Source organism: Nylanderia fulva, unplaced genomic scaffold (assembly GCF_048542155.1).
Source record: "Nylanderia fulva isolate GAGA-0341 unplaced genomic scaffold, ASM4854215v1 Scaffold152, whole genome shotgun sequence".
NCBI classification, from domain to species: Eukaryota; Metazoa; Arthropoda; class Insecta; order Hymenoptera; family Formicidae; genus Nylanderia; species Nylanderia fulva.
The window spans coordinates 121,570-133,937 of NW_028189753.1; the positions used below are offsets into that span (position 1 = coordinate 121,570).

The 12,368-nt window shown below is 31.1% G+C and overlaps 1 protein-coding gene across 1 annotated transcript; it reads right to left on the bottom strand.

The window, feature by feature from the left end:
* Positions 1 to 1,003: 1,003 nt before the first annotated feature.
* On the bottom strand, positions 1,004 to 3,049 carry LOC146724041 (uncharacterized). The gene has a single exon (XM_085480614.1). It carries the CDS (start codon positions 3,047 to 3,049, stop codon positions 1,004 to 1,006), a length of 2,046 nt encoding a protein of 681 aa, XP_085336740.1.
* Between the last annotated feature and the right edge of the window lie 9,319 nt (positions 3,050 to 12,368).

Genomic DNA, 12,368 nt, shown 5'->3' on the forward strand with positions numbered 1-12,368 from the left:
ATAAAAATAAAATGAAAATAGGAACCACTTTTAGAAAGGGGTATCTATCTTATTATACAAAATTGATATTTTTTAACATTTTTGGAAATGGTGAGATTTTAGATGTTTTAATTGATAATCGGAACGACATGAAAGTGTCTCTTTCTAAGCCACTTCCCTATGGAGGTTCTCTGAAAAGATTGAATTTCTCAATTTTTAGGGAAGGTAGGAAAGTGCCTGAGAGATTTTTTGAATTTTTGGGTTTTAGAATTGGAAAGGAGCGAAAAGGTGCCAAATTTAATTTTAATATAGAAAAGATAGATACTAAAAGAGAGTGCAATTGTATTACCACACCTTCCATATACAAACTGTTCTTTTTTAATGAAAAGTTATTCTTCAATAAAAGCAATAAACACAGAATTAACTCAGAATGTGGTATTTTTGTAAAAGATAGGGAGATAAAACCATTTGGTAAGATAAAGATAGAATCTGTCTCTATGATAAATATCACAAAAAATTTGTACAATTCATTTAGTATTAGACTAGGAATATTATATGGCAAGGCTCATAAGAGTGACAAATTCTTCTTGGGTAAGAATGTTAGAGGATATAAAGAAATGTCCATCTCACCATTAGACAGAAATAATTTAATGGGTGGTAAATCATTTGTAGAGTTGAAGCAAAGACTTGGGTACACGTACAGAAATCTAGATTTTCATGTTTTTGGTAATCTAGGGTTTTGTTCTAAACAAAACAATCTTATTGAGACATTTAAATCATCTTACTATTCCTTCCTTTTAATTCCTAAGATTTCATGTCTGGGACTATCCACTGGTGTTGGCGTATCTATGGACCTGTCCCAAAAAAATTTGACCATTCCCAAAGTAAATTTTAGCTTCTCCTTTCCTATGACTGAGAACAAAGGGATCCAAAGATTTCAAGTCGGAGTTGAAATGGATTGGTAAGAAGAAAGCATACAAAATATTTACATTTAGATAAATCTTAATTAACATTTATTGGAAATTCAAGGGATTGAGAGTAATTTTTTTAATTCAATTACTAGCAGTTTATCCTCTTTTGTTAAGTCTCCCACATATAATTTTTTTAATATATCGATTGATCTCCTGGAAATAACGGAGTATAAAATATCATCCTCACAAAAATGCCTTCCAAACATTTTTGGTGTTTCATTTTGTGGCAACTCTAGCTTTATTGCTACCTTTTCTCCTTTCTTTGCTGATTCAAAACTTTTTTTATTACTTTCTATGGATACAACTTTTCCTAGCTTTATTAGCTCTTCCCTGATTACTCCAATTGGCGTCCCAATCTTTAGAACCCCCTCCACCACTGATACACCTAAGACCAAAGGACTTCTTTTATTATAAATGCACTCTGGTATTATTTTTAATTTGCACGGAAATATCGCATGCTCCATCATTTCTTTCTTCTCCCTCTCTCTTTCCTGTTCAACGTGGTTTTTGAATTGATCAAGAAGATGATAAATAATGTTGGCTTGAAATATCTTAATACCTAGTGACTCTGACAATTCTATCATATCTTTATCTATTTTCACATCAAAACACAACATGAGGGCATATTCCCTTGCTATCTCATACATTGAATAAGCTCTCATAACGTCTTTTTTCCTGATATTCCCTATTCCAACACTAGCTACTGGAATACTTGAAGATTTTAAGAAGGTTATAAGAGCTTCCAATGATCCAAGAGTACTAGCTTGTACATGGACACCAACATCTGCCTTTTCTATCGAAGAAAGTACGTTTTGTAGATCTTCCATTACCTCTTTCTTTACTTCTTCTTCATTATCCCCCAAGATCAGAACTACTCTTCCTCCAGCTATAGCTTTATCCAAATCTGGTGCCACTATTTTCACCCCCAAAGAAGCTTTAACCGATTTACACGCCATATACTGTGTTTTGATACGTAATTCCTTTAAGGGTTGAGGAACTAGCAACGTTCTAATCGTAGTAATAATTGGACCATCAAATCCACACAAGCAAATTCTATCACCTTCTTTTAATTCTCCATTACTCAAAATAACGTCCATGGTTATACCAAATCCTTCTGTATTTTTTATCTCCAAAATTGTACATTCTAGTCTCTCGGAATATTTTATTTTTGAACTCATAAATTTTTCCGATAATTGAACTATAAGCTTTATCAGGTCTGGCATACCCTCTCCAGATATGGCTGATGTTGGAACCAGAGATACAAATTTTCTTATGTCTGGATTCTCCACAAATAATCTTGCATTTAATCCTATTTCGGAAAATAAAGTTATCGTTTGATTTAACCTCTCATTAAATTCATTTACTGTCCCTTTACCTTGTTTTTTAAAACTTTCCTGGAAAGAGGAATATGGAACTTTTTCCCACCCGTAAATTCTATCGATTTTATTAAGTGCTACTATAAAGGGGGTTTTCTTTGCTTTTAACAATTCTATACTCTCTAAGGTCTGCCTCTCCAGACCATGAAGAATATCTACAACAAGAATTGCTAGATTGCAGAGAGATGATCCTCTATACCTAAGATTCGTGAAAGACTCATGTCCAGGTGTATCTATAATCAATATCCCTGGTATATCTGTTCCAGATACACCACATTTTTTAATAAGCTCTTCTACAGGAAAATAAGTTGCACCAATTTGCTGTGTTATACCTCCTGCTTCGCTACCCTGAACGTTAGATTCCCTAAGCTTATCTAAAAGTTTTGTTTTTCCTGTATCAACATGTCCTAAGATACAGCAAATCGGACTCTTCAAATTTCCAGAAACTATAGGTTTCTCTTCAATTTTCTTTACTTCGATTTTCTTTGTCTCATCACCCACTGAAAAATTTAACCTTGAAAAATCACGTACTAACTTCTTTTTTCTTGTTAATTTCTTACCATTTTCCTTAAATTTTCTATTTTCACTCTCTCGTTTTATTCTTTCTTCATTTTTTCTTTTTTCTTCCTCCTCTTTTCTCTTTTCTTCTGCTCTTTTTTCCTCTTCTTCTAATATCTTCTGCTCCTCTTGTAATTTCTTTCTCTCCTCAATAATTTTCTTCATCTCGTTGATTGATGTGCCTTTTTTCCCTCTTCTTATACCTTTTCCTCCCACACTTGTGATTGTCTTAGTCTCCAATCCATTTTCTTTATTGTCTTTAATCTCTTCTTTATCTGTTATGAATTTTTTTTCTTCTCTCATTAACATATTACTTTCATTTTTCATTTTTTCTTTATCATCTTTCTCATTTTTTCTATTTTTATCATCAACTTCATTGCTTTCTTCTTTATAACCTTTCATATTATCTGTGTTTTGTAGAAGTGAGGCTATATACTCGTTATTACTCACTCTCTTTTTCTTTCCCATTCTATTTATGCCTTTCTAAATTTTTTTTTAAATGTTCCTAAAATCAGTGACTTTTTTCTATGAAGTGGTGATGATAATCCAAAAAGGACTATGGGAAGATATGACAACATAATCTTTCTATTCACTTGAATTGTTCGATTGAAATAGTTGAAAAATAACATCCTTTGCATATTTATAAATTTATCTTAACACACTCTTTTATTTGTTATCTTCAGAAGCAATAAATTCTTCCCTAGCATGTGAAATTATAATTTGCCTTACCACCACAGAGTATTGACAAAGAGTAAAGCTACAAAGGTGTGTCTTTGCACCAAATATCGATAAAATGTATAAAACATGTGGAAAGTGATGTCATAACCCAACTTTGTAGACCAACTTGTGATTTTAATTAAAATATCAACCACTATTCTGGTGACTCCACAAAGACCTTGAATCACAATGGTCTATCCCTCCTGATCTAGGCATCTCAGCACACGCTCATCACTCACCTTAATATCATCGTTAGGTCCATACCTGTGAACAACATTCCCCTTCCTATCTACCAAAAATTTTGTAAAATTCCATTTTATAAAGGCTGTGTTGAGTATACCCTTCTTTTCGTTTGTTAGAAACGTGTACACATCGTGTCTATCACTTCCCTTTACATTCACTTTATCAAATAAATCAAACTTCTTCGAGTACTCCTCAACCCTGCTTTTAATTTCTTGGATTGTTCCTGGTTCCTGTGATCTGAACTGGTTACAGGGAAACAGCAGAACTCTCAATCCACGGTCGTAGTATTGGTCTATCAATGCCTTTAAAGATGCATAGACCTTCTTCGCATACCCACACTCACTTGCAACATTCACCACTACACATACCTTACCTGCATACTTACCAAAGTTGTTTAGTTCTCCATTCCAACTCTTGGCAGAAAAGTCATAAAAACTCTTCTTTTCCATTCTTCTTCTTTTTGAAGGGTTAATACCAGTTCCCAACTTTCATTCTGAGTATCAAAACCACACTTGATATTGCCACATCCACAAAATGTGAAGAATCGCTCGATGAAGAGATGCAAAGTGGAAGGCTAAGAATAAGATTTAATGTAAATTCTTGGAGGATCCAGGCTTCATAGATTGTTGAATAGATTTTAATATCCCATTAAAAACATTCTCATCTCTACTGGAAGGTTTAATTTTCCTTAAAATTCTATCAACACAAAAATCTTCTAATATATAAAAGTTATCAGCCTCACTATAATACAAACCACCATCTATATAAAAAAATGAAAGTCCATTATATCTACCTATTTCAGATTTATATCTCATCTTCAATAAACTACTTTCTATGGATCTAAAATCTTCCTCTATAGCTCGCACTTCTTGAACTTTACTTTCATATAATACATCCTCTTTTATTTCTTTTAACTCTAATTTGATTTTCCTTATTTTTGCACCCAAATCATTTCTTTCTCTCTCTTTAAGCTTTATTGTTTCTATTAATTTCTCCATATAATCCTTAAACCTGCTGGAACTCACAACACAATCCACAAGAAATTTAATAAATAAAATTCTTTCGTTCACATCATTACCTTTATTTTTACCAACAAATACATTCTTTATATCTTCTAATATCTCGCTTTTATCTACAAACTCTATGAAATCTATTATCATATCTTTCCAATTTTCAAGACTTACCTCATTCTTTAACCATGGATTGTTATGTCTATTATATTTCACATTTTTATTATCCTTTTTATCAGGATTTACTGTGTTATTTACTATACTATCATCATGTATTGCTTCATTAGCATTAACTTTATAACAATTATCACCATTTATGTTAGTGCTATCTCCATTATAAATATCCCTATCCATATTTTCAATTTTATCTCTAAGTTTACTTCCAAAATACTCAATGCTCTTTAAAATGTCAATTGCTTCTTCTATTATCAGGTTATAGTTGGATAAATCCTCTTTATATTCCAGAAATAAGAGTTTTATCATCTTAGTGTGTATTTCAAAAATATAGGGAACATCATATTCCTCATCTAGAAGATACCCTTTGAGTGCTTCCATGGAAATTTTCTCTATCTCAAGGAAATCATCAAAATACCACAAAAAGGTGAATACCTCAATAAAAATAGGAATATTTAGTTGAACCATCCCCATAATTTCTATTATTCTGCAAGGCAATCCCTTGATATAATCTCTATGTGTTGGAGATGTTCTCTTAATATTATAGCTTTGGAGAGTGGGAGACGGTTTACATGACTTCTCTATTTTAAACGAAGATTGATGTTTCTTTATAACATTATCCATTCTTGTATTTACCTTGAGAGGATGTGTTAACTCAAAACTCCTTAGTTCATCTTTGGACGCATCATATAACACATTTTGAGACAATACTCTTCCAAATGGAGAATCTTTAGTTATAGAAATTAGGAATTTCATTATCTCATTTTTAGAAATTTGATCTCTTCTAATTATATCATCACGTGATATCTCTTCCAAATCAGTCCCATTTTGTTTGTACACCTCAACTAGATATCTTTGGTTGAATGATTCCACTATCTTACACGTCAATTCCTTACTTCTAATAAAGACTATTTCATTTGGTATGAATTTACTATTTAAAACAGAGCATAAACAATTTGATATATCTATCATTGACTTGCCACTATTTTCCACAAAATATTGGATTATAAATCTCTTGATTGCTATACTTTCTATCATATTGATAAGAATTTTCTAAGGGATATGTAAATCACTAAATAACCAAAGGTTTATTTAAAATTTTTTGTATAAGCTGGCTATACCCTGGGAAATTGATTTTGTAATAATTAAAGATAGCTTGTTTTAGCATCCACAGAAGAGAGATATAATTCAATATTTGAGAAATAACATAAAGAGATAGAATATTACGGTGCTTTGTTAACAAATTCTTTTAATTAAATTTTTAAAAGTTTTTTTCACATTTGCTCCTTAATTTATAAGGCTATCCAAGTACCTTAACTGTAAATCTTTACTTTTCTCCAGGATCAGATCCTTCTCTAGATGTTTATATGATCATTTCCGTTATTAGGTTGTATATAGTATTGATTCCTCTGGTCTGGGATCTTTTCATTCCATTTATTTTCATTTTCCTTACAGTACGGATTGAAAAAAAGAAATTCATCTACATTGTTAACATTGGGATTCCAGAAAATATTATCTGGTGAGTCTTTCTCGTCAGGTAGTGAGAGATTCATCAAACAATAAAATTGTAGGGAAAGAGAAACCAATCTTAGCAAAAAAGGTATCTCCAAAAATAGCAAATTCCCTTCTCTTTTATCAAACATTATCAATCCAATGATATCTATTCTACAGATTATCTCAATCAAGACCTGAATAAAAAATAGAAATGCTAATTTTTTGAATCTAGAGAATAAAACCTCTAAGATCTCACTTCTTCTAGATTTAAATACATCAGAATTATTAAATAGGATAGACATTCTCTTATATAAGAACAGATATGATAAAAATAACAAGAAAGCCTCTGAAATATTAACTATTTCTATAAAATATAGACCAAGAAGTGGATAACTATAAAATGATATATAGAGTGTTGGATATAAAAAGGTTCTAAAGATAGAATACAAGATGATAAACATAACTTCACTCTTTTTAGATTTAGATATTCCATAATAATTATTCATTGCAGTAAAGACCGGTAAAAAGAGTATAGCACTAAAAAATAATAAACTTTTTTGTGAGCTTTCAAAGGTTATTTCAATTATTTGTAAGACTCTGTCAAAGAAAGAAAGATTTCCTGACCTAAAAACCATATATCCTCTAGAAGAGGAGATAATCAACCCTAATATATTGTAAGATGTGAAAATAACTAAATTAATTGTGAAGATTAGTAGAGTAACAGAATGGATATTTCCTGATCTTATTTTTTCATATATTAAATATTTATAATTTCTCTTAAATACTATTTTAGCGAAAAGAATGATTATCTGAGTTAATGAAAATAGCAAAGATACTAAAAATGTGATCGGTGGTATTTTTATTTCCATAATTTTCTCTATTCCTGGATGTTAAGAATCTTTGGTGTTTCATAACCGTCAAACTAAAAGACCTTCTTTGATACGATGTATCGGGAATAAGACCTTAAAGAGTTATTAGTCCCTACAAAGAAGGAAGTGATACAAATCTTTGAAACTTCCAATGTAAAAGAAGAATTGATATTTAAAGTTGTGAAAAATATTCAATTTAACTAAAATGGTAATTAAGACCACCATTCACTTGTAATCCAAAAATCAAGAATGACATTCTAAATGAAAGCGATAACCCCGTCTCTTTATCCCGAAATCAACTCATAAATACGGTGATTCTATTGAATATCTCGGGTTTCTTCTCAGAAAGTGTTCTAAAATCATCAAAAGAAAGAAATCCGCTTTCATTTTCTAACTCAATAAATAATTCATCTACAAGATCATTTACTGACACCTTCAAATCAAAAGAATTACCCACCATGTCAAAAAGTGCTTGTGCTACCTTTAGCATTTCACTTCTAGATACGGCACCATCATTGTCGGTATCATAAAATCTAAACATCCATCTCAATTTCTCAAATTTACTTCCCTTAGTGAGAATGCTAAAAGCAATTAGCATTTCATGAAAATCCACTTTCTGTGTTCCACTAATATTTATGGTATTAAAGAGAATTTTTGAGAAAGATTCTGGGTTACCAAATGGAAAGAACTCTTTAAATAGCCTTTCTAATTCTGGCTGTGTCATAAAACCAGAGGAAAATGATTTGTTAAAAGAATTTGACCAATTAACCACATCTTTTGAATCAAAATGTGAGAATTTAAGTGCTGTCTCTTCTTCTTTATTCAACAAGGTGCTTTTAATACCTCCCATTCCTTTTTTGTTTTCAGATTGAACTTTTTAAAAGAGTGTTTCAGCCTTAGGGTTATTATAAAGCTACAGAGAGATAATTAATTAAAGGGATGAACAAGGAGAAGTATTGTAGATGCAGTACGAAATAACAAAAAGAACATTTATTAATCAATTGCCACTAATTTTTCGTCTTTCTTTTTTTAACCGAACTTTTATTTTTTTCGATTTTTTCCTTCTTCTTACTAACTTCCTCATCTTTCCCTTTATCTTTGATATTTACTTTCTTTAGGCTGTCCTTCTCATCTCTACCGTCCTTTGGCTTACTCTCAACTTTAATTCTCTTCGATTTTTTCTCCACTTTTATTGGTGAATCTACAGAGCTTTTTTCATTTTCAGTTTCTTTGTTAGAATCTTCCTTTTTTTGAATTGAATCATTACCATTAACAGTAGTATCCTGACCATTAGCGTTATCCAACGATTTGATTTTATTTAGTTCATCGAAAACTTTTTTCAAAATCATGTCTGTTGTTTCTAATCTTTTATCCGTCTTTATATTTTTAACTTTATTTTCTATCTGTTTCTTTAATTCTAAACCATAAAGATTGGTTCGAATATCACTAAAACAATCAATTCTAGAGGCTATTGAACACTTAGAGGAAATAAACCTGCTCATTCTACCTTTCTCTTTTGGATCCACTCTTGAAACTGCACCAGCATTATAGATTATCCCATATTTTGGAGTTTTACTCTTACTTTTTAGTGCTCTGAAAAGTGCCTTTTCAGCTCCCAATATCTGTAAGGTACTGCTTGGTGCTTTGCTCAGATTTATCAACCCACCAGCATGAGTGATAAGTCTAGCTGCTAGACTATCTCCTAGAATGGTTGATAGATTTGGTGCAACAACACTCATTTTCTTAGAAAGATAGTCTGTCAATCTTTTTCTCAATATAGCCTTCTCATTAATAATGTCACACATCCTTTGTATGTTGACATTATCATATTTAGATAATCCAACACCAATTGTATTTGGAATACAATTTTTTATTTCTTCTGAAATATCAATTCCAAACTCATCCTCCAACTTCTGTTTTTTCTTATTGAAGATCTTCATATCGTTATTACTTTCGTTTACATCTCCTAAAACACTTACAGCCTTGGCATATTGAGAATTATCCTTAATAATAGATCTTAATTCTGGAAAATGCCAAGAATATATCTCCTTTAACCTCATGGAATATAAGTTTATATCTTTATCTACTTGGTCAAGAAGTAAAAAAGACTGCATCACAATGTTATCCTCCCTTCCTATATTATACTCCACTTTTGACCTGCTATATAAGTGAGATAACCCCAAGACAACTTGCTTTTCTTCACTCTCTGATAAATTTAACAATTTGTTTTGGTTCATCTTAATTCCCCTAACAATATCTGGACTATACTTAACTTTGTATCCAGTAGATACAAAGATATTTTTTAGTGACTTATCACAATGAATAATTTTAACATTACTATTTGATACAAACTCTCTTAAATCTGGATGTATCTCACCTTTGGATAGATATTCTATGTGTTCCATCGATATCTTAGAATTATCGAATTTGAAAATACTGTGAAGTTGAATAATTTGAGATAACTTCGTTATATCGCTGTAAGATGTTGTTGAAATAGGCTCGTTCTCCCTTACTTTGAAGAGTACATATCCTTGTGGATATTCATAAAGTAGATGTTCCATTTTCGAGGGTTTTTTAATTTTTTTAGATATTTTTATGAAAGGAAGGAACGTAAAAGTAAGAACTAGGACTTAATTAATGGAAATAGAGAAACAAGAAAGACTATATCCTTCCATTTTATAGTTAAATTCATGTTTGTAACAAATTTCTGATTAAGTTTTAATATCTATCCAGAGAATCCCTCAAAAATGAAAAAAAGTTATTATAGGACTACATCTAAGTTAAAGTATGTAAAAATGTTAAATAGTGGGAAGCCAAAAAGAGATAATTCAAATAATATAATACGAGAGGCGTCTTTTCAAAGCACAAAGTGTAATTTGGTTTCTAGAATTCATCCAAGTAGGACTTGGTTTCAAAGTACTAAATTACTCACTCAAAATGAATTAGAGAAATTTAGAAATGCCGTTACTACGGTATCTCCTTACAACGTTCTTTTATCTACTGGTCATGTTCCATACTCTCTACTGACCGAGAATGTTCAAAAGAAGAGAAGAGTTGATGATTATGATGAAGTATTTGGAAAGGGGAGTCAGAGAAAGAAGCCAGTTCTTAGCTACAAAACCATAGAAGATTTAGTGGAATCTAATAAAAACAAGGCGTCTAAAGAATCAACAAATGATAATTCTTTCCAAGAGGATAAGATCAGTGGTGGTAAATACATCAAAGGACAGAGCAAGAGAATATGGAACGAATTATATAAAGTAATTGATAGTAGCGATGTTATTCTTCATGTTATAGATGCTAGAGATCCTTTAGGCACTAAATGTGATTTTATAGAAAAATACATAAAGGAGAATGGATCTCATAAACACATAATTTATGTACTAAATAAGGTGGATCTAGTACCTACTGCCATAACAGCTGGATGGATGAGAGTTTTGAGTAAAATTCATCCAACCATTGCCTATCACTCCAATTCTATCACGCATTTTTATGGAAAACAAAATTTAATGAATTTACTTAGACAATACAGTAAGTTACAGAAGGAGAAGAAGCAAATTAGTGTTGGATTTGTTGGATATCCTAATACTGGGAAGAGTAGTATTATCAATACTTTAAGAAGCAAAGTAGTGTGCAGTGTTGCACCCATTCCTGGGCAAACAAGAGTATGGCAGTATATTACACTCACCAAGAGGATTTATCTGATAGATTGTCCTGGTATAGTTCCCTCAGCCAATGAGAAACAAGCAATTCTTAGGGGAGCGATAAGGGTAGAAAGTGTAGAGGATCCAGAGTTATACATTGATGATATTGTAGAGAAATTTAAAGATTCTCTCGAGAAGGTTTATAAGATAAATTTTAAGGATACTCAAGATCTTCTTGAGAAGATTTCTAAGAAATTTGGCAAAATATCCAAAAGCGGAGAGTTTAATATCCCTGAATCTGCTAGACTTATCTTGCATGATTGGATTAAAAATAAAATTCCTTACTATACTGTTCCAAATGAGTTATCTACAGTGTGAAGGATTAAAAAATAAAATAAAGTCTCAAAATATGACCTAAATCTTTTATTATTATCTCCATATCTACTTTCACTTTCTTATCTTGTTGCTATATCTTCCTAGAAGAAGATGGGAAATTGTAGCCCATGGGAATGAATCTTAGAGATGTTTTGGATGAGTTGAGTGTCAAATTTGTAATATTTCTTCCTTTTGAAGACAGATCGTGCTCAGAAAGATTATATTTTATATTAGAAGAGGCTCATTGGTATTATATGGATTTTTATCTAAAGAAGTATCCGAAATTAAAAAGAATGCAACTAAAAGAATTTTCTGACCTAGTACTACATCATAACAATATTGTATTATCGAATAATACAGCCCAGTACAAAAATTTTTTGAAATATAAAAAGAGAGTGCCAGTACATGGTGCCATAGTTTTGAACCAAGAGTTAACACATATTTTGTTAGTTAAGGGATATGGAAGTACAGGACAGTATTTCTTTCCTAAAGGGAAGAAGTGTAAAGATGAAGATGGGAAGGAATGTGCCATAAGGGAAGTATATGAGGAGATAGGATATGACATATCCAATAAGATATGTGATAACAAAGTAGAACTTCAAAATGGTAGATTTACACTTTATATAATTCTTAATGTTAAAATGGATATGAAATTTAGGACAAAAACTAGAAATGAGATAGCTGATATCAAATGGATAGCAATATCTGATATAGAAAATGATTTTTATGATACTTCTTTGGTGCAAGTTAAAGGTATTTATAAATTCATCAAATCTCCTTTAGAGTTAATCAAAACGAATCACTTTAGATTTGAAAAGGAGAGATTTAGAGAGATCTTCGATAATGCAACAAAATAAAAGTAATTCGAAGGCGTTTTAGTTGTGAAAGTATAAAATGTAAAGCTATTAAATTAAAGGTTTACTTATCAATTTTCTACCTAAAGTTTGTGTTATTAGTC